Here is a 24,373-nt window from a genome sequence, read left to right as displayed (position 1 = left end):
AAACTTAAGGAAAAATAATGCTAAAGACATTTACTTTTCAAGCTTGAGAATGTCCTCAAGCTCCTCAGAACAAAGTTATACAAACTTTTGATTAGAGAGCCTCTCTGAAGCCTTATTTTCTACATCTGTAAAATAGGGATAATAACTAATAAAAATTATGAGGTTCAAATGAGATTATGAATATAAAGATCCTGTTAAAATACAGATATACGGTAGACACGTAATAAATTACTATTTCATTTGATCATCAGATTCATCATATTATTAAACTACAGCCTAAATTTCACAACATAGCAGTCATCTAGGTTGGGAAGCTTCTTCAACTTGACTTTGTTAATGAGTAAAGAACCCTCTCTGACTTGGTAAGCCATCCAAGGCTGGTCCTATCACTCTTTTCTCTGATACTACAGCTCAGAAAATAATATGCTATAGTGAGATGGTCTAAACAATCTATTTAAAATCAAGTGTTTAAGAGGTTTGAGAGTAAGAATAACACAAAAACTATGAACACTGGTTAGTCAGCTACAATTAATGCAAAAGATAGCACAACTAATAACAAACTAATGAAGCCTACAGTCCAAGTGGCTAGCACCTTGTTTCCTCCAAATCTAATACAACTCTGTCTTCTTTTGGAGGACTTTCTCTCTTCCCCTTCCTCTCCTTTTCCTCCGTTTTGTTTCTCTACTCCCACTCCTGACACTCTGTACTGCTTATTCTCTGAGCCCCCTTTTCCTCTCTTTTCACCAGGTAGAATATAGAATTAAATTTTATCTTGAGTATTTATTATAATTTTCAATAAAAAATGGAACATAGGTTTTTAAAGACAGAAAACCAGAATTCAATTCCAGCTCCAACAATTAGCTGTATATAGCCTTGGTAAATTAAATAAACTAAGTGCTTCAGTTTGCTCAACAGGAAAATAGGGATAATGTCATCCTCACAGAATTGTACTAAGAATTAAATTAAATGAACTAAAACTTGTAAATTGTCTAATACCTAACACACAATGGGTCTTCCATAACGTTAATTCCCTTCCCTACCTCTCTAGGAAACTACTCTGATCCTTGTTTCTGTGTTCCACAGGTCAGTAGCTCTTAACAGAAAAGAATACCCCGTTCCTTGCACACATTTCCATCTATATTACTGAGACAGATAGATCCGCCATTATGAATACAGAAAATGTCCCTAACTACAGAATTCTGCACAGCACTGATATAAACACTCCTTATCCTGGGTAGTCTCCTTGATTTTAAAAATAAATCAGCACAGAGAAATTTGAAAAAACTCTTGAAACACAAAGTAATTAGTAATAATTTTAAGCTAAGCATTTAAGAAGTACTTAAATGTTCTATATAAAACAATAAATTAATGATATAACACTATATTTTAAAAAACTGGCTTGAAAATTCCTCAGTAGTTTAGGCCACATCAGAAATAAATGACTTACTTCATTGTAATAGTCCCATGTCAGGGTCTTAGTACAACATTAGGCCAATTGTCAGTTGCCTCTTCCAACTCATCCCAATTCATCTTAACTTCATACCTAGAGACTGACTCTACTCTCAAGTGAGTTCTACGCTGGTATCCAGCAGATGTTTGTAATAATAAAACTACTTTAGAAAAGACGCATCACTGGGAATCAGAATAGGCACCCTGATCTGATTTTATATTATTTCCTGCACCAAGCCCAGATAACCATCAGACAAAAGAAAACTACTTATGGTAACCGTGTGACACTTCCAGCTATAGCCAAGAAAAGAATGTGCAAAGGTTGGTGCTGATCAATGTAAGCCCTTCAACTGCAAGCCTATAACTAAAACACAGCCAACATCGGGCAAATCGAAACCAAGACAGAGGGGTTCAAGCTATGTGGAAAACACCATGCAACACATGAGACCAAATGCACAAGTGGAAGATAGGGATTAGGAGTTACTGAGTAGGGAAAAGAAGCCATTATTCTAGTCAGTTGCAAGCTGCCTGGTGGCTCCATCAGTGCAGGGCAAGCATCAAGGCGGAGGGACATTGAACCTGCTTGGGTACCCTGCAGGCAACTTGGGACCAACATGCTTCTCCCTGGCACAGTCAGGGATTGACCTTCAGGGACCTTGGGACACGCCAGATCCCACAGGCCAGATCAATATCAGCAAGGGCTAAAGAGATTAAGCAGACAAAGTTTCTTCAGGGAAAACAAAACAAAGACAATGTTAAATTGAAAATTCAAAGAAAAGGTAAAGATGAATGTTTTAAGAGTAGAAGAAAATCGACTTCAATACCAAACCCTAAGGCAATAAATGGCAAAAGAAAATGGCAGTACACTACAGTAATTAAAAAGAACAAAAAGCACTCAAGAACTAGAAGTATGGGTACAGTTTGTATTTTTATTGAAGAACAGCACATTCTCACTGGGTTCATTAAAGGGAGTGAGCTCATTAAACCTGGGTGAGTAACACAGTCATCTGCAAGCCTAGGAGAGAGGTTCAGAAGAAACTAACCCCACTGGCACCTTGGACTTCTAGCCCCAGAACTAGGAGTGGAACACAAAGGAGCAGGATATTGGCAGAGATCAACCCCAAGAGGCTTGGAGTCTACCGAGAAGGGTCGGTGGAGCAGCTTATTTCTCCCTCGCCCACATCTCTGGCAGTCAGTGGGCTCCCAAGCTGCTAGAGAGCTCTTCTACCCTCACAAGGCCAAAAGCTGCCACTGCCAGTGAACTGGGAACTTCGTGAGGACAAAGTACCAGGCAGCCAGTGCCCTGGGGGTCACTTCCCATCACCGCAGATCCCAGCCCAGAAGGCAGGTGCCATACTGCTTCTCCATCCACTGTGCACCTTTGTTTTCCCCGGGGGGCCTCAGCCCCTCAGCTTTAGTCTCACTCGTTCCCACAGAAATATTTCTTAACTCTGGGCCAGATTGCCAAAGCCACAGGGTGCCAGTGAGTCCCAGGGTATTCGTGTGACCCCAGAGTCTGGACATTCTAGGTGGACTGCCTTCTGGAGAGAAGGACAGAGATGACAAGAGTGCTAGCTTTCTTCCACTCAGACTCTTCTCCTGCCCTTCCCCTGCTCCGCTGGTGGCTGCTAAGAGATGACTGAGCCAGGGCTTGCAGGAACTGCTTCTCCTCTCTGTTGGTGCATCCACCACACTGGGGCTCCCACAGAGACTGGAGCCCAATCCTTCCTGGACTCTTCTTCTCCCCTTCCACTCCCTGACCTACAGCTGCCCAGAAAGACAAAAGAGCCCCGATGCCAAGGCTTCCTCAGAGAATGTGGGTCAGATCTTTCCTCTAGGAGTCCTGCAGCAGACCAGGGGTGCTCACACTGTGAGCTCTCTGCCTGCAAGCCCTCCCTGGTGCCGCCTGCCTGGTGACTCAATCAGTGTCGGGCAAGCCTCGAGGTGGACGGGCATCAAACTTGCTTGGGTACCCTGTGAGCAACTTGAGACCAACATGCGTCTCCCTGGCATGGTTAGGTATTAATCTTCAGGGACCTTGGGACAGGCCCAGAGGCCAGATTCCATACCGCCAGGTCTTTTTTTTTTTTTTGAGACTGAGTCTCACTTTGCTGCCCAGGCTAGAGTGAGTGCCGTGATGTCAGCCTAGCTCACAGCAACCTCAATCTCCTGGGCTCAAGCAATCCTCCTGCTGAAGCCTCTCGAGTAGCTGGGACTACAGGCATGTGCCACCATGCCTGGCTAATTTATTTTTTCTACGTATATTAGTTGGCCAATTAATTTCTTTCTATTTATAGTAGAGACGGAGTCTCGCTCTTGCTCAGGCTAGTTTCGAACTCCTGACCTTGAGCAATCCGCCCGCCTCGGCCTCCCAGAGAGCTAGGATTACAGGCGTGAGCCACCGCAGCCAGCCCATACCCCCAGGTCTTAATTGCATTGCTTAGGGTGTAAGGAGAGGAGATTTGTGATTGGGTGAGGCTACTACAACCTCTCCCTGGTGCCTTTGTCTAGAAGCTGGGAGCAGACTTTTTTTTTTTTTGAGACAGGGTCTCACTCTGTTGCCACCATGGCGTCAGCCTAGCTCACAGCAACCTCAAAGTCCTGGGCTCAAGCAATCCTTCTGCCTCAGCCTCCTAAGTAGCTGGGACTACTGGCATGCACCACCATGCCCGGCTAATTTTTTCTATATATTTTTAGTTGGCCAATTAATTTCTTTCTATTTTTAGTACAGACAGGGTCTCGCTCTTACTCAGGCTGGTTTCAAAGTCCTAACCTTGAACAATCCTCCTGTCTCAGTCTCCCATAGTGCTAGGATTACATGCATGAGCCACTGTGCCTGGCTGGGAGCAGACTTTTGACCCCTGCTGAAACAGCTACCCTGCCAACTTTGGTGGAGCCTGAGGGCAAGCTCACCCAACCCAACCCTACCCAGCCACACTCCCCAACCCACCTCTGCTGTAGCAGAGAATAAGGACTCACCTGACGTTCCAGGGCCCCACCTACCCCCAAGGGCAATCAAGTGCTTCTCCTTAGGAATTACAGCAAGTCACAGGACCCCAAAACAATACTGCAGCTTATTCCTTCCGGCAAGCACCATCTATTGACAGGGAGGTCAATTTGCACACCCTTTACAGCATTTACTGTTTCAATCATACAAGGTATAGTTGAGTCTCACTCACAAGCACCACCCACTGTCTCAAAGATTAAACCAGGCATGCCATTATCTAATCAAAAGAAAATTCAAAAATAATAAGCAAAAGCTGCTCCAGATCTGAAGGAATCAGCAAAAAAATCTCTGGATACATGAAAAATCAGAATGAAAGAACACCTTCAAAACAAAACAATAAGCCGGGCGTGGTGGCTCACGCCTGTAATCCTAGCACTCTGGGAGGCTGAGGCGGGCGGATTGCTCGAGGTCAGGAGTTCGAAATCAGCCTGAGCAAGAGCGAGACCCCGTCTCTACTATAAATAGAAAGAAATTAATTGGCCAACTAATATATATATAAAACTAGCCGGGCATGGTGGCGCATGCCTGTAGTCCCAGCTACTCGGGAGGCTGAGGCAGGAGGATCGCTTGAGCCCAGGAGTTTGAGGTTGCTGTGAGCTAGGCTGACGCCACGGCACTCACTCTAGCCTGGGCAACAAGCGAGACTCTGTCTCAAAAAAAAAAAAAAAAAAAGAAAACAATAACTCCATACCAATGGAAACCAACCAAAATGAGAATATTAAAATGACTGACAAAGAATTTCAAATATGGACTGTAAGGAAGCCCAATGGAATACAAGAGAAAATAGAAACCCAACACAGAAAAACAACAAAAACAATGTAGAAGATAATGAAAAATTCACTTAAAAAAATAAAATTATTAAAAAAAAAAATCAAGCAGAGCTTCTGGAAATGAAAAATTCATTCAAAGAAATACAAAACAGTGGGAAAACCTTAATAATAGGTTAGATAAGGTAAAAGAAAGAATCTCAGAGCTTAAAGACAATACCTTGCAATTCAACAAGTCAGCTGCAGAGATAGAGCAGAGAAATAAAAGAGCAAAGCCTACAAGAAATATGGGATTATGTGAAGAGGCCTAACGTAAGAATCATAGGCATTTAGGAGGGTGAAGAAGAAAATACACAAGGTCTGGAAAACCTTGAGGGAATAATTGAGGGAAATTTCCCAAGTCTTGCTAGAAATCTGGACATCCAGGTACTAGAATCACAGAAGACTCCTGGGAGATTCATCTCCAACAGGTAATCACCACCACATATAGTCATCAGACTGGCCAAAGTTAACATGAAAGAGGAACTCCTACGAACTGTAAGGTGAAAGCATCAGGTCTAACTTACAAAAGGAAAACCCATCAGATTAACTGCAGACTTCTCAACTGAGACCTTACAAGCCAGAAAGGACTGGGGACCCATTCTCAATCTTCTCAAACAGAATAATGGCCAGCCTAGAATTTTGTATCCTGCAAAACTAAGTTTCTTATATGAGGGAGAAATAAAGACTTTTTCAGACATGCAAACGCTGAGGGAATTTATCAAGATCAGACTGGCCCTTCAGGAATTACTCAGATCTGCATTATACATGGATCAGTAGACACCCATCAGTGTATAACCATCCAAAAGCTAAAGGTCAGAGCCCAGATACCACAATGGCTCAAGAGGTAAAACAAAGCAATAAAATTCTATGCAACAGGATGAACAGAAATCTACCCTACTTATCAATTCCTTCAATAAATGTTAATGGCTTAAACTTCCCACTGAAGACACACAGGCTAGTTGAATGGATAAAAAAATACAAGCCAAGTATCTGCTGTCTCCAGGAAATGCATCGAACCCACAAGGACTCATTCAGACTCAAGGTGAAGGGATGGAAAACAATATTTCATACAAATTGAAACCAAAAGAAAGCTGGTGTAGCCATTCTCATATCAGATAACATAGACTTCAACAAAAGAAAAGAAAGACAAAGACAGTTATTACTGAAGGGAACAATTCAACAAGAAGACATAACAATCCTAAATATCTATGCACCTAACACAGGTGCATCCAGATTCATAAAGCAAATCCTACTTGATTGAAACAAAATAATAAACACTAGCATTATAATAGCACGGTACTTCAACACTCCACTGACAGAACAGGACAGATCCTCCAAACAGATAATAAACAAAGAGGCTCGGCATGGTGGCTCATGCTTGTAATCCTAGCACTTGGGGAGGCTGAGACAGGCAGATCACTTGAGCTCAGGGGTTCAAGACCAGCCTGAGCAAGAGTGAGGCCCCATCTCTACTAAAAATAGAAAATTAGTTACGCATTGTGGTGTACACCTGTAGCCCCAGATACTTGGGAGGCTAAAGCAGGAGGATGGCTTGAGTCCAGGAGGTGAAGGTTACAATGTGAGCTATGATGATAACAATATACCCAGGGAGACATAGCAAGATTCTGTCTTAACAACAACAAAAAAAGAAACAGAAAATAAACAAAGAGACAAGGGACTTAAATAGGACTCTAGAACAAATGGGCCTAACAGGCATTTACAGAACATTCTATCCCAAAACTACTGAATACATTCTTCTCATCAGCTCATGGAACATTCTCTATGACTGATCATATCCTAGGCCACAAAACATGTCTCAATAAGTTTAAAAAAAGAAATTGGCCAGGCGCTGTGGCTCACGCCTGTAATCCTAGCTCTTGGGAGGCCGAGGCGGGCGGATTGCTCAAGGTCAGGAGTTCAAAACCAGCCTGAGCAAGAGCGAGACTCCGTCTCTACTATAAATAGAAAGAAATTAATTGGCCAACTGATATATATATATATAAAAATTAGCCGGGCATAGTGGCGCATGCCTGTAGTCCCAGCTACTCGGGAGGCTGAGGCAGAAGGATCACTCGAGCCCAGGAGTTTGAGGTTGCTGTGAGCTAGGCTGATGCCACGGCACTCACTCTAGCCTGGACAACAAAGCGAGACTCTGTCTCAAAAAAAAAAAAAAAAAAAAAAGAAATTATACCATGTATCTTCTCAGACCACGGTGGAATAAAATTATAAGTCAACTCCAATAAGAACACTCAACTCTACACAAAGTCTTGGAATTAGCCTACTGCTGAATGATTATTGGGAGGAAATTAAGATGGAAATCAAAAGATCCTTCAAACTAAATGACAAAGGGAACACAAGTTGCTAAAATCTGTGGGATTCTGCAAAAGCAGTCCTAGGAGGAAAATTCATAGACTTAAATGCCTACTATGTCCAAAAGACAGAAAGATCACAAAACAACAATCTAATGAATCATCTCAAGAAACTGGAAGAGTGAACAAATCCCAAACCCAGCATAAGAAAATAAATAAGGTCAGAGCAGAACTAAATGAAATTGATAACAAAAGAATTATATAGATTAATAATAAAACAAAAAGTTGGTTCTTTGCAAAGATTAACAAAATTGACAAGCCTCTCACTAGATTAACCAGAGACAGAAAAGAAAGTCTAATAAACTCAATCAGAAATGAAAGAGCAGATATTACAACTGATGCTATGGAAACAGTATACAAAATATCTCTGAATATTATAAAAATCTCTATGCACATAAACTTGAAAACACTGAGGAAATAGGCAAATTCCTAGAAACACACAACCTCCCTAGGCTCAATCAGGAAGAAATAGGACTCCTGAACAGACCAATATCAAGTAACAAAATTGAAGCAGCAATAAAAAAAAATCTTGGCCGGGCACGGTAGCTCACGCCTGTAATCCTAGCACTCTGGGAGGCCAAAGCGGGAGGGTTGCACGAGGTCAGGAGTTTGAAACCAGCCTGAGCAAGAGCAAGACCCTGTCTCTACTATAAATAGAAAGAAATTAATTGGCTAACTAATATATATAGAAAAAATTAGCTGGGCATGGTGGCACATGCCTATAGTCCCAGCTACTCGAGAGGCTTCAGCAGGAGGATTGCTTGAGCCCAGGAGTTTGAGGTTGCTGTGAGCTAGGCTGACGCCACAGCACTCACTCTACCCTGGACAACAAAGTGAGACTCTGTCTCAAAAAAAAAAAAAAAAAAATCTTCCAACAAAAATAGTCCCTAATCACATGTTTTCATAGCTGAATTTTACCAGAGCTACAAAGAAGAACTAGTACCTATACTGCGGAAATTATTTTGTAACATTGAGAAGCAACGAATCCTCCCCCATTTGTTCTACCAAGCCAATATCATCTTGATACCAAAGCCAGGAAAGGACACAACAAAAGAAGAAAACTAAAGAACAATATGCCTTATGTATATAGGATGCAAAAAATCTCAATAAAATCCTAACAAACCAAATTCAGCTGTGCATCGATAAAAATAACCCACCATGACCAGGTGGATTTCATCCCAAAGATGAAAGGATAGTTCAATATATGCAAATCTATAAATGTGATTCACTACACAAGTAAAAGCAAAAACAAAGAACATATGATCCTCTCAATAGTTGCAGAAAAAGTATTTGACAAAATTCAGCACCCTTTTATGATAAGAATTCTTAACAAAGTTAAGTATAGAGGGAACCTACCTCAAAATTATAAAAGCCATTTATGACAAACCCACAGCCAACATCATACCTAATGGGGAAAAACTGAGAGCATTCCTGCTTAGAACTGGGACCATACAAGGTTGCCCACATAATGCTGAAAGTCCTAGCAAGAGCAATCAGGCAAGAAAAGAAAATCAAGGGTATCCAAATGGGGAAAGAAGAGGTCAAACTATTGCTCTTTGCTGATGATATGATCTTATTAATATATCTAAAAAAGCCCAAAGATTCTGCCAAGAGACTCCTGGAATTGATAAATAAATTCAGCAAAGTCTCAAGTTACAAAATCAATGCACACAAATCAGTAGCATTCCTATAAGCCAATAATAGTCAAGCTGAGAATCAAATCAAAGACTCAATACCTTTCGCAATAGCAACAAAGAAAATGAAATATCTAGGAATATATTTAACCAAGGAAGTAAAAGACCTATACAGTGAGAACTATGAAACACTGAGGAAAGAAAATGCAGAGGATGTAAACAAATGGAAAAACATATCAAGTTCATGGACTGGCAGAATCAACATTGTTAAAATGTCTATACTACCTAAAGTGATTTACAAATTCAATGCAATTCCCATTAAAATCCCAATGTCATTTTTCGCAAACTAGAAAAAATAATTCTACACTTCATATGGAAACAGAAAAGAGCCAAATAGCCAAGGTAATCTTAAGCAAAAAGAACAAATCAAGAGGCCTCACTTTATCAGACTTCAAGATATACTACAAAGCTATAGTAACCAAAACAGCATGGCATTGACACAAGAATAGAGACATATACCAATGGATCAGAACAGAGAACTCAGATATAAAACCATCTTCATATTGCCATCTGATCTTTGACAAAGCAGACAAAAACATATAATAGGGGAAAGAATCCCTGTTTAATAAATTGTGCTGGGAAAACTGGTAGCCACATGTGGAAGATTGAAACAGGATCTGCAACCTTTCACCACTCACAAAAATTAATTCATGATGGATAATAGACTTAAAGTGAAGGCACTGAACTATAAGAATTCTAAAAGAAAATGTTGGAAAAACTCTTATAGACATGGGCATAGGGAAAGAATTTATGAAGAAGACCCCAAAAGCAATCACAGCAACAACAAAAATAAACAAATGGGACCTGATCAAATTAAAAAGTTTCTTCTGCATAGCCAAAGAAGCAATCAACAGAGTGAATACACAACCTATAGAATAGGAGAAACTAAAAGCATGTTATATATCCAAGGAAGGTCTGATAACTAGAATCTACAAAGAACTCAAGCAAATCAGCAAAAAAAAAAAAAAAAAAATCAAACAACCCCATTAAAAAGTGGGCAAAAGGCTTGTCCAGGTTCACCAGAGAATCCAGAACTGGAAATGTGTACTGAGCACTTAATGTGTGCCTGGCCCCAAATGACATGCTGCGACACAGCGATGCACAAGGCAGGCAAGTGCCCTATTCTTTTGGTGCTTTTGTGCTAATCAGGGCAGAAGAAAAACAGGAAACAAACACAGTAGCTTAATACAGTAGCAAATATCCTGAAGAAAAAAAACCACTGAATTTGATACTGCTAACCCAGTATCACAGCAGTGCAGCTGTTGTAGTCCGAGATGGACCCTTTTCCTGGGTCTGCCTAGAATATGGGAAAGGACTGCCAATGGCCCTTCAATTTGAATGGATTTATGCTCCTTTGTTTCCCAGGTACTGCCATGTGAGAGTACCTGAGGAGCTCCTGAAAGACCTGTTGCCAGGACCAGTGAGCCTGGTGATGGAACACTCGGAGGCTCTCAACAAGGATCTGAACCCCTTTATTCTTCTTGTAGGCATCTGGATTCTTCACCATGCCTTTATGCAAGACTTGGCCCAGATGTTTGGGGGATCTCTTGCTCTCACTAGTGCCAACCTCAGCTCCCAGGGCAGTTCTCTGAATGTTGAAGAGTTCCAAGACCTCTGGCCTCATTTGTCCTTGGTCATTGATAGGGGATCAATTGGGGATGGCCAGAGCACTGAGTGTCACCTCGGCTCAATTGTGGTTGATTTATCTGTACCTGGAAAGTTTGGCATCATTCGTCCAGGCTGCGCCTGGAAAGTAGGACAGCCATCCTCCAACAGAAATATGGGCTGCTTCCCTCACATGGATCCTGCTTGTGAAACTCGGAGGGAAGGCCCGAGGACTGGTGCTGGATACTATGTGTCTGTCCACTGGGGGTTGGCGAGGCCTCATTTTCAGAGGCCGCTGAAGCTACATCACTAGCCTGACCAGTTAGGCAATGTATCTTTCCGAACACTGTCGACCAAGCCCCAGAAGCTGCTGGGGAAAGGTTGTATTTATTATTTATAGTTTAGTATGTCAGCCAAAAGCTGAATGGAGAGGCTAAGAACATTCCTAGGTGGCCGTGTTCTGATAAGTTTCTTCTCTCCTCCTTTTTAACTGAAAGGTATTTTAAGTAACAGATTTGGAATCTTATAAGAGCCTTCGCTTGGTTCGGTGCTGGCATTTAAGGTTCATACTGCTGCTTAAAAGTCTCAGGTAACCAAAGGCATGGATTGGGCTCCTGAAATTGGAACCAGGTTAGGATTAAAAGTGTGGAGCCACAGGCCAAACACTTTTTCTGAGCCAGCAGAGCTAGTGGTCCAGTGTGTTGTCATTGCCTGATGGGGAGAGCCTAAATTACAGCTAATTGTACCCATGTGCTTCTAATACTTTTAATTAAATGCAGTTTAGCAGCTTTTTGTCTTTATTCATATGTGTACTGAGTGTTAAATGTCATTGTTGGGCATTTGAACTTTGTTTTTCTTTAATATAAAAAATGCTGCTATTAAACATGTTTGTAAATGGAAAAAAAAAAAGTGGGCAAAATACATGAACAGAAACTTTTCAAAAGATAGACTAATGGCCAAAAAAAATATGAAAAAATGCTCAACATCTCTAATCATTGCAAATCAAAACCACAATGAGATATTGCCTAACTCCAGTAAGAATGGCTTTTCTCAAAAAATCCCAAAACAACAGATGCTGACATAGATGCAGATAGATAGGAACACTTATACACTGTTGGTGGGACTGCAAACTAGTCCAACCTCTATGGAAAGTAGTATGGAGATACTTCAAAGAACTAAAAGTAGACCTACCATTTGATCCAGCAATCCCAATACTGGGTATTTACCCAAAGGAAAAAAAGTACATTTTATAAAAAAGACTCCTGCAACTGAATGTTTATAGCAGCACAATTCACAATTGCAAAGATGTGGAAACAACCCAAGCGCCCATTAATACATAAGTGGATTAATAAAATGTGGTATACATGTACCATGTGTACTCAGCCATGAAAAAAAATGGTGAACCTCTTGTATTAACCTAGATGGAACTGGACACCATTCTTCTAAGTGAAGTGTCACAAGAATGGAAAAACAAACACCACATGTACTCACCATTAAACTGGACACTTACGTGCACATATAAAAATAAGACTCATCAGAAATCAAGTAGGTGGGGGGGAGGAAAAGATGAGTAAATTCACATCTAACAGGTACAATACACACTATGTGGGTGATGGGTGCATTTATAACTTTGACTCAAACTGTACAAAAGCAATTTATGTAACCAAAATATTTGTACTGTAATATTCTGAAAAAAAAAAACCACCAAAAAACCCTGATATTTGCTATGGCATGCAGTTTTTTAAAAACATCAAAGTGCCTAGCCTACACCAACTAAAATGGTAAGCAATTTCTAAGCCTAGTCCCAGAAACATTCAGTTTATACTCACTGCTCAACTCTGAAGAATATGAGAGCACTGCAGCCACATGAAAAACCAGTAACTGACCTGCAATGGGCTTTTCCCGGGGTAGGCTACAGTGACCATACTTACTGGAATGGAGTAAGTGTAGCTTCCATGCGGAGTAATACAAAAATCCCAGTACCAGAAAGAGGCAGAATGCTAGCAGCAGATTGCGCACAAATACCAAGAGTCCCATCTTCACATGATTTACAATTTCCTACATGACCTAAAAACAAAACAAAACAAAACAATTTAGTTCTTAAAAGATAAAGTACTCATCTTATTGATATACTCTATCTTAAAATAAAGTATCTATAGACAGAATTCCCAAATGAAGAACAACCTAGAGTTACCACTTTCATGACATGCATCTTCCAACCTGCTCAAGGGAGTGGCGTCACCATCATCCAGCACCTAAGCCAAAAATCAGCAGTCATCCTTGCTTCCCCACCCCAATCCCCGACATCTAGTCAATGACCAAGTTCTGGCAATTCTAACCTACAAATAAATCTTAAATCATATCCCCCTTCCCACAATCACTACCCTAGTCCGTGCCATAACTGTATTCCCACAAACAAGTTTCCCTGCCTCCAAATTTACATTCTCCAAATCCATTTTCCCTGCAGCACAAGAAGTCTTTTAATAATACAAAATCTGATAATGTTATTTCCCTGCTTAAACCCCTTTTTATTAGTTTTCCACTGCTGCTGTAGCAGAGTACCACAAACTTAGCAGTTTAAAACAATACAGATTTATCTCAGCGTACTGAAGGTCAAAATCTAGGTATAGTGTGGCTCAGCTGGGTCCTTTGCTTAGCGTCTCACAAGGACAAATCCAGGGAGAGTCCGCAGGGCTGTGTTCCTTTCTGGAGGCCCTAGAGAAGAATCCACTTCCAAGCTCATTCAGGCTGTTAGCTGAATTCAGTTCGTGTAACTGTAGGCCCCCAGTTCCTTGCTGGTTACCAGACAGGGGCCAGCCTTTGCTCCTGTGGTCCTTTTAATGCTTTCCATGTGGACCCCTTCAGCCTCTCTCACTCTTTGAATCCTTCCAATTTCCCTTTCTACCGCATCTTGCTTCTGCTTCCAACCAGAGAAACATCTTTGCTTTTCAGGGCTCATGTTATTATATTTGGCCCACTTGAATAATCCAGGATAATCACCCCATTTTAACGTCCATATCCTTAATTACATCTGCAAAGTCCCTTGTGCCATATCAGGTAATGTATTTATATGTTCCAGGGATTAGGGTGTTGATATCTTTAGGGACTCATTCTGCCTAACATACTTTTCATTACATTTTCAATTCCTTTGAATAAAGTAATTTCCCCTTAAAGCCTAGCAGCTTCTGACTGAGCCCCTATTTACTTCTCCATCTCTTATTTCTCCCAACCTCATTTGTGCCCTAAGATCATGTCATTTTTCTTTCTATTCATTGAAAGCTGCCTTGATGTCTCTCTCCTCAAGGCCTATCTGGAATACATTCTCCACCTAGCCGGCTATTGCACCTGCTGCACATCCTTTGATACTCACCTTAAATATAAAATGTAATATCAGTGGAGAAGACTTCCCTGGATCAGGCCCCCCCCAACACCTAATCAGATATTCTACCCACAAAATAACACAAGAGAAACAAATTATGTCTAGATATTAATAATGAAATGACTAAAAGTTATAATTTGCAAATTAAATAATTGTCCACCTACAAGAGCTAAGAGAATGAACTGAAAAATCATTAGAACTAATAGGAAGTTCAATAAAACAGGTGATTATAAAATTACACTTGATCTTAGCCAAAAGGCCAAGAAGTGATGATTGTAAGATTAATTTACAACAATCAGCAGCTTCTTAAAAACTATACCAGCAATAATAAATTAGAAAATGTAAGGTGAAAAAATTCCATTTGTGATGGCAACAAAATCTATAAAATACCTAAAAGTAAACTTAGCAAGAAATGGGCAAGACTTTCACCGAAGGATATAAAAGATCTGAGTTAATAAAGAGACATAATAGGTTCTTTTCTTTTTCTTTTTTTTTTTAGTCCTAATACTGATAAAAGCAAACAATAGTAGGTTCATTTTTTTTTTTTTTTTTTTTTTTTTTGAGACAGAGTCTCTCTTTGTTGCCCAGGCTAGAGTGAGTGCCGAGGCATCAGCCTAGCTCACAGCAACCTCAATCTCCTGGGCTCAAGCAATCCTGCTGCCTCAGCCTCCCGAGTAGCTGGGACTACAGGCATGCGCCACCATGCCCGGCTAATTTTTTCTATATATTTTTAGTTGGCCAATTAATTTCTTTCCATTTATAGTAGAGACGGGTCTTGCTCTTGCTCAGGCTGGTTTCAAACTCCTGACCTTGAGCAATCCACCCGCCTCGGCCTCCCAGAGTGCTAGGATTACAGGTGTGAGCCACCGCGCCCAGCCCAATAGTAGGTTCTTAAGTGAGATGATTGAATATTGGAAACATGTCAGTTCCCCTGAAATGTTGTTCTCCATAAATTCAGTTTAATTCCAGTCAAAATCCATTAATTTTTTGAAGTTGGATACAAAGATAATCTGAAGAGTTCATACCCAAGACAATCCAAGAAATTTCTGAAAAATAATGAGATGAAAATTTGCCTTACCAGATATGAAACCAATTCAAAGTTATAATTTTTTAATATTTTTAAATATTAATTAATTAATATTAATTAAAGTGTTTTTATTATATGGGTATCTTGTATAATGCTTAAGTCAGGCTTTTGGTGTGCCCCACCACCAGAATAGTGTTCATTATACCCAATAGGTTAAGTTTTTATCCCATATCCACCCTCCTGCCTTCCCCTCTCCTTGGTTTCTAATATCCTTTATATTGTCAAAGCTATAATTATTAAGATAGATGGGTACTGGCACAGGAAAAAAATAGATCAATGAACAGAATGGAGTCTAGAAATGAGCTCTCTCAGATAAAGAAATACATACACACATATGTATGAATGAGTCTGCTTTACATATACATATATACAAATTTATTCCATTTATTCTATGCTAGGCATACAAATATTAAAAGGGGGGAAGAGTCTGACAGGCTACATAGCTAACTGTCAGCATGGTTACCTCTAAGGAGTAGGAGGTGGTGATGAGAAGTGGATGGGACTGGGGAGGACTTTTACTTCTTTCTTTACATACTTTTGAATTAAACATATTTGTTATAAGTCACAAGTATTGGCTCAATAACTTTTTAATACTGAAAATATCAAACACCACACCATAGAAATGTAAACTGGTAGACCCAGGAGTAATTAAGAAGTAGCTATTGAGGCTGGGTGCGGTGGCTCACACCTGTAATCCTAGCTCTCTGGGAGGCTGAGGCGGGTGGATTGCTCGAGGTTAGGAGTTCGAAACCAGCCTGAGCCAGACCCTGTCTCTACTAAAACTAGAAAGAAATTAATTGACCCAACTAAAATATATATATACAAAAAATTAGCCAGGCATGGTGGTGCATGCCTGTAGTCCCAGCTGCTCGGGAGGCTGAGGCAGTAGGATTGCTTGAGCCCAGGAGTTTGAGGTTGCTGTGAGCTAGGCTGATGCCACCGCACTCACTCTAGCCTGGGCAACAAAGTGAGACTCTGTCTCAAAAAAAAAAAAAAAAAAAAAGAAGTAGCTATTGAAATTTACAACATTCACACACCTTGACCCAGCATTTCTATGACTTTTTCCTCAAAACTCCACCAAATACTAAAAAGGACATGTACACGAATGTTCATTAGTAACACTGATAACAAGAACAAAATACTAGAAACAGTTCAAATGCTCAACAATAGGGAACCTGACAAATGAATTACAGTAGGTCTCACGGTGGCATCAGTTCAGGTCTTGGCAGGAAACAGATGGCACACGCAAAGGAATAAACTGAAGGAAGCAGCTTAATGGCAGGATTTTTTACAGCAGTGTGAGTAGGCCATAAAGCAACCATCAAGGAATGGTAAAGGATCTAGGGACTGGTCACAGCAGAAAGCCACTTGTGCCCTTCGGCTTGGAAGGGCAGAGAAGAGAAGGATGTCACTGGAGCCAGCAAAAGCTGGCTGGAGAAGAGAGATCACTCAATAGGAGCAGTGGCCACAGAGGAGCACAGCTGCTACTAGGATCATGACAAGGGCAGTGGGAGATGGGAAACACTCTGACCTCTCTCACCACTTACCCTCTACTCTCCTGTGGGTGCCTTTTAGCAGCTGATCTCAAGCAGAAGCCAGAGGGCCAGTAAGTCCAGATGATTCCATTCATAAAGGTGAGCCACCAACACACAGAGGAAAGAAGGTAGACAATGGATCTGCCAGGGCAGGAGAATAACGAGTACAGAATGCGGCGTACCAGTTAGAAAGAAGGAGCACATCTGCATGTACTGACGGGGAAAAATATCTAGAAAATACTAAGTGAAAAAAATCCAACTGCAGAATAGTATGTATAGCCTCATACTCGAAATGACAAATTAAGGATGATGGTAATATTTAAAATTTAAGATTAAATATCAAGTACATACATAAAAGAATATGCCCTGAACTATTGACAATAATTCTCTTGGAAAAGTAGGTTTGGAGGGATTAACAATCTATTCGTATATTCACTTTTTTTTTTTTTTTTTGAGACAGAGTCTCACTCTGTTGCCTCTGCTAGAGTGCCATGGCGTCAGCCTGGCTCACAGCAACCTCAAACTCCTGGGTTCAGGCGATCCTCCTGCCTCAGCCTCCCAAGTAGCTGGGACTACAGACATGCACCACCATGCCCGGCTAATTTTTTCTATATATTTTTAGTTGGCCAATTAATTTCTTTCTAGTTTTAGTAGAGACGGGGGTCTCGCTTTTGCTCAGGCTGGTTTCGAACTCCTCTGACCTTGAGTAATCCTCCCGTCCCGGCCTCCCAGAACGCTAGGATTACAGGCATGAGCCACCACACCCGGCTCCGTATATTCACTTTTAATTTTTATATTTATAAAAGGTACAAAGTTTTCAGAGTGAAACAGAAATTGGACTTGCATTCCCAGCAGCATAAAAGACTACGTATCTTGTCCAACCTTCCCACTGAAAAGAACTAAAAATTTAAGGTATAAGTATCCTGACCACAAAAGGCGAGTGGTTCTTGGAAAGCTTTTTCTTTGCTTTTAGAAGGGTGCTGAAGTGGCTGGTACCAGTCCCTCCACCTGCTTTCTGTGCTGAATGCAGATGGAATGTCTGAACTGCCACAGCCAAAAGGTAACCACAACCCAAGGCTCTGGCAGACACATGACAGTGAGTCAATAGGTTTACCCATTCGTTCAACAAATATGACACTAAGCAGGCTGAACTAATCACCTATTTTGTTTGTCTTTTCCATTAAGGAAAACAACCATCCTAAAGAAGAAACTGATTTCTAGAAGTGGACAACATACAAAAGAACAAAGACCTTAAAAGAAGCTCAAACCTCCAAGACAAGAAGAACATCACCCTAAGATGCTGAAAGAGATGTAATTCTAAACTCACTCCTAGGACAAAAGTCTGACAACATATTCTAGTGATGAGGCTGTGAGGTAAAAACAGGCTCTCTCAGACATTTCTGGAGGCAGAAGGGATAGGGCAATATCTAACAAAATTACACATGCTTTTTACCCTTTAACTCAATAATCTCACTTATAAGAAACTATTCCAAAGATACACTGACAAAAATACAAAAAGTCTTATGCATATGGCCATTTATTGCAGCACTATTTCAAAGTACTCCAAATGTCCTTCAATAGGAATTGAATAAACTATGGTGCATACACAAAATATGTAGTATGCAGCCATAAAAAGAAATGAGCCCTTTCCAGCCCTTCCTTTCTGAATGATTTAATCTAAAAACCAATAGGTTTTAGAGGTAGTCACCTGTGCCTGGGATGAAGGGGGAGAGAGGGGTATCAGTCTATGTGTGGGGTTTGGGGTGTGGCAACAGGTGATTTGGGGTTGACCAGTAAGTAAATATTAATACATTGAGGGTAATGGGAGTGAGATTTGTCAGTGATGAAGGCAGTTACAAATATGGAAAGGGAAAAACTAGAATTAATCTTTTAGTTTGTATTGGAATTGGAGGTGTCAGTACAAACAGATGGTTTTCAATATATAAAGATATAAAAATAAATATAGATGTGGACAGTGTGTGCACACACAGACATTCTTTAGCTCTATGCACTGAAAGGGCCTGGCAGCAATCATATCCCAACAGCAATGAGCACATCTAGCACCGAGACCTTGGCTTTCAAATACCATTCCCCACGAGGGAGCAGGGACCCTTGGAAGAATGGCTGATTCCAGGGCTGAAGCAGAGAAGCACAAGATGAGCCTGGACCATCTTGTCATGCTTAAAAATAGGACAATGCTCACAGTGAGGACACATCAAAAGAAAAAGACAGTATATATGTATATTTTACCTCAATAAAAAAATTCAAAAATATATTCATATATTCATCTTATCTCAGAGAATGAGGTGTCACTCTTCTGTCCAAAGCTAATGTAACAAACACCAAGTGCCAGGGACTGTGCAGGACACAGAGGATACTAGGACACTAAAACTCAGACCCTGCCTTAAGGAGTGTATTTGACTTCTCTCTTCCCATTCATTTGTCAACCTACCACGACCAACCAACCTCTCTCATCTGTCTCCTGACCCCACCTGACCCCTTAAATGCCAAATCCACCGGACACTTTACAATCTTCCCATGATTTGACCTTTACACAGCATCTGAAACTGTGAGAAGTGATACAGTGGTAATAAGAGATTTTCTTTCTCCAACTCATTTGCCTAGCTAATATGGGCTTATCTTTTAGGACTCCATTCAAGTCTTAGTTCCTTCAGGAAGCTTTCCTCACTCACAGCCCCACATTATGGCTGGTTTTGTGCTCCTGTTGCGGCAGTGTGTACAGCTAAGCGTTACAGCTCTTATTCATTTGACTGGGGAAAGAACCGAGCGGCACACGAAGAGTTGGAGAACAGCCTTTATTCTTCTACAGCAGGCTCAGCACACCTAGTGTTACAGCTCTCTTCGTGTTCCCTCGATGTTCTCCCGATGTACTCCCCTTCCTGCCCTTCTGACCCTGCTTTTATACCCTTAGTAGGGCTCAAGAAGCATCCAATCAACTACAGGCTTTAACATCCAATCAACAACAAGCTTTAACATCCAATCAACAGTGGGATTCAAAAATCACCCAATCAGGATCACACAAGCAGCGTGGCCGAAACAGGCGGTGGCATGCGGGGTCCCTGTGCAGCTGTGTGCCGCGGGCGTGGGGGGGGCAGCTGGGGCGTCCAGGGCCCGGCCCCAGCAGCGTGCCTCTAACTGGCCTCACGCAGCACTGGCCCCTGGAGATGCGGAACTACGGGGAGGCGGCAATGGGCCACGTCCTGCCACCCGACATTTTCCGCATCACTCCCATAACATCCCATGCTTACCTCTATTATAGCATCTAGAAAACATCTTGTCTCTTTTTCTGTCTCTGCAGAGAATCAGCATATGCTTTTGAAAGCAGAACCTATAACTTAGGTCTGTGAATCACCAGCATTTAACAACATAGTGCCTCATACATAATAAAACCCAAGAAGAGTTAAAAATAAAATAAGTTAATATATTTCTAATGATGTGCTCTAACTCTAGACACAGCTAATGTAATTTGAACACATTCTGAAAATATATACTAAAGGTATAATTTGTGTGTGCATATACACATGCACAGCAATTTTAAATGTGGAGAGAAGCCTGGAGCACTGTGTTAGGCGTTCTTACACCCTCATTCTGCAGATATCCCCAAGGCAATGTCATCCTCTTCTGTGACTTCACCTATCATCATTATGCTGACTATCCCAAACTTTCCATATTCAACCTAGATATCCCTTCTGCGTTTTATGCTGATTCATTTAACTTCTCGTCATCTAGATGTTTCCCAGATGCCTCTACTTCCCCTATAAACATGCCCTTCCTTCAGTGTTTAATACCTCAATCAAAGACCACACTTTCCCAGGTGCTTCCATCAGAAACCTGGAAATGATCCTTGACACTAGCCTCCTCCTCACTCCCACCCTCCATGTATAATCGACCAAGTCCTATGAATTTTACTTCCTAAATACTTCCTGAAGCCATCCATCCCTCTCTCTTCACGGTCACCACCCTATTTCAAGTCACTATAATCTTTTGCATGGACTACCACAAAAGCCTAGTAAACCTCCTATTCTTACCCCTTTCCAATGCATTCTCCACATAGCAGCCAATGGGATCAGCTTATTTCACTCCCAGGTTTAACCTCAGGGTAAAGCCCCAAACCCCTTAACAAGGCATATAAGATCTGACCCCTGCTCATCTCTCTGCCCACATCTTTTGCCATATCACTTCTTATGAGCCTGCCACATGGAACTTCCATGTTTTGAACTTACCATGCTCTCCAGGCTGAAATCCTCTGACCACACCACTTCATCTGGCCTACTCTTATTCTTCCTTTGAGTTTCAGCTAAAAGTTCTATTCTACTGGGAAGCATTATCTGTTTTTACACTTTAGGTTAGGTTTCCTTGTCATAAACTCCCCCAGCACCTGCCTATCCCAATCCAATACATAGTGTACTTATAATTTTATAAGTACTTGCAATAATTTAACATTTATATTCTGGCTAATCCAGAAAGGAAACATGTCTATTTTGTTCACCACTGTATCCCTTGTAAGTGCTCAAGAACTATTTGTTCACTGACTGATTATTCAGTTAGTTATAGTATATTTGAAAAGAGGTACATAAGGTATAGAAAGCTAGATTATCTTAAATATAAATCCAAAATTGCATAAAAATCCACACTCACTGAAACAAGCTGCACCAAACTCTTGCTATCCCCAAAACATCCAACAATATGGTTATTTTCTGAACTAAACCTAGCAACAATTTTTAGGTTAGTCTGAAATGTCAGAATTTTTATGATCTTCAAATACCAGCCATAATGGATATGAACTCAATTATGACAAAATCATGCATGCAGAACAAAAGACCAGAGTATTTCCAGAGCATGTCTCCTGTGAATATTTTTGAGGCAAGATAATTAGACATTATTACGTACTATTTATTATCCAGTTTCCCAAACCATCTACTGAAAAGTTCAATTTTTTCAAACTGTTTTCACTGAATGTACCTCTACTATTCAGACTGCATGCATGACCAAGTAGATTTAAGTAATTATCCTGCAATCTATAAAATTATTTTATTCAGAAGACTTGTGCACATTCTAATTACAAGTCACTGTAACAGATAAAATAATTAATATTGCTAATATTCATATAACACTGTGGATCAGCCCCAGTTCTAGGAGTTTTATACAATTTAATTCATTGAATCTTCTTAACAATCCTGTGATGTAATCATTCTCATTTGATAGAGAAGAAACTGAGGCACAGAGAGGTTAAAGATCTAGTCCAAGATCACAGTGCTAGTGAGTGCAGAGCCAGGATTCAAATTCAGATGATCTGGCTTCAGTCATATACTATATTGTCTCTCTAAATAATGAGAAAAGTTTTATCCAAATAATATTGAAAAGGAATCAGTACAGAATCTTCACAAAAATACTGAAACAAAAGTGGAAGAAAGAGGGAGGGTTGAAGGGAAGGGGAAGCATGGTAGATGAAGACAACACAACAGAAAAAAATGTCACAGAACTGATGAAGATGATTAATAAAGATTCTCCCAGGTCCACCCACTCCCCATTGGCTCTGTGAAACAAGAACTAGGGGCAGAGAGTAAAGGGAAATCTCAGGGGAAAAACTGTAAAATAGCAAAATTTTTAAAATAAAAATTAGCATTCAGGAAAAAAGTGAACAAAGAAAAACATTATCACGAACACAAACTCCTCAATGAAACAAAACAAAGTGGACATTCCTGAAAATACTCTAAGAGTCATAAAGATCATGACTGGTAAAAAATGAGCAAGATAGGCCAGGCTTGGTGGCTCATGCCTGTAATCCTAGCACTCTGGGAGGCCGAGGCGGGTGGATCACTCAAGGTCAGGAGTTCGAAACCAGCCTGTGCAAGAGCAAGACCCCATCTCTACTAAAAATAGAAATTAATTGGCCAACTAAAAATATATAGAAAAAATTATCTGGGCATGGTGGTGCATATCTGTAGTCCCAGCTACTTGGGAGGCTGAGCAGGAGGATCGCTTGAGCCCAGGAGTTTGAGGTTGCTATGAATTAGAGGCTGAAACCATGGCGCTCTACTCAGGGTAACAGAGTGGGACTCTGTCTTAAAAAAAAAATGAGCAAGATAAAATGAAAAAGAATAAAACGTTCAAAAGGATTTCCAAAACAAACCCCCAAAAACGAAACAAAAACATGTAGCAATGGAAGTCATAGGAGATCCACCATAAGCATAACTGCAGCCTGAAAGAGAGAACCAAGCAAATGGAATAGAAAAAGGTGTGAACATGGACAATTAGAAAGCTGAGCTGACAGCAAGTTGGCCCAAAGAGTTTCCTAGCTTCTCCAAACCACAATAGCCACGGAAGGCAAGAATAACTAAATACCTCCAAAGGAAATTAAAAGCTAAGGGTATGCTAAGGTCCCAGTTACCCACTGTACTGGTTATAGATTTATTGCTTCTCAGCTCCAAATTCATCCTTTTTGACCACCTTGCAAAAATGGATCTGGGCCCTGTAAATATTTTTCTTTTGCCAGCTGGCCTTCTGTCAAGCTCTGTTGGTAGAGGGTGCCACAGAGACACTGCATGAGGAAAGAGGCTTGGCTTCCAAGTTCCAGAGAGCTCTGCTCAGTAGGCTTCTGCAGCACTCAATGGCTTTTCCAGTGTTCAGCCATCACCAAGCTTCCCTGAGCACTTTTCTCAGGCAGTTTTGTAGTTGAGTGCCTCTGGTGAGATACGTCCCTGTAAACAGCTTTCCCCAGAACACTACAGGGCAGATTTCCAGCATGTTCTGCCCTGCAGCATCACAGTCACTTCTCTGCCATCCACCGAGCTACTACACCAAGGTCCAGATCTCAACCACGGGCAGCGTTAGGGAAGTGGAGGAGGGGGGCTCTTGTGGGGCACTCTGCCTCAGCCCTGGGTGGTGGCTGCTCCTTTATCTGCTATTTCTATATTCTTGAGAGCTCTCTTTGTTTCTTTTTTTTTTTTTTTTTTTTTTTTGAGACAGAGTCTCACTTTGTTGTCCAGGCTAGAGTGAGTGCCGTGGCGTCAGCCTAGCTCACAGCAACCTCAAACTCCTGGGCTTGAGTGATCCTTCTGCCTCAGCCTCCCGAGTAGCTGGGACTACAGGCATGCGCCACCATGCCCGGCTAATTTTTTTTTTTTTTATATATATATCAGTTGGCCAATTAATTTCTTTCTATTTATAGTAGAGACGGGGTCTCGCTCTTGCTCAGACTGGTTTTGAACTCCTGACCTTGAGCAATCCGCCCGCCTCGGCCTCCCAAGAGCTAGGATTACAGGCGTGAGCCACAGCGCCCGGCCTCTTTGTTTCTTATTAACAGCTTTACTGAACTATCCTTCACATACCTTACAATTCACCCAAAATGTACAATTCAATGGCTTTCAGTATACCCATGAAGTTCATAGAGTTGTGCAAACATCACAATTTTAGAC

General features: G+C 41.0%; 1 protein-coding gene across 4 annotated transcripts in view; it reads right to left on the bottom strand.

Moving 5' to 3' along the window:
• The window catches only part of ST3GAL3 (ST3 beta-galactoside alpha-2,3-sialyltransferase 3), a 193,899-nt gene that overhangs the window by 157,846 nt on the left and 11,680 nt on the right, over positions 1-24,373 (bottom strand). For all 4 annotated transcript variants that reach the window (XR_012914863.1, XM_012775890.2, XM_012775885.3 and 1 more), the window contains exon 2: positions 12,865-13,000. Coding sequence is in view for 3 of the 4 variants with exons in the window: in XM_012775890.2 (XP_012631344.1) it covers positions 12,865-12,970 (106 nt within the window). In the remaining variant the exon portion in view is untranslated. The remainder of the gene's footprint in view (positions 1-12,864; positions 13,001-24,373) is intronic.

Source organism: Microcebus murinus, chromosome 2 (assembly GCF_040939455.1).
Source record: "Microcebus murinus isolate Inina chromosome 2, M.murinus_Inina_mat1.0, whole genome shotgun sequence".
Taxonomy (NCBI): Eukaryota; Metazoa; Chordata; class Mammalia; order Primates; family Cheirogaleidae; genus Microcebus; species Microcebus murinus.
Note: the sequence above shows the minus strand (reverse complement) of the source record. Positions and strands in the feature narration are given on the sequence as shown.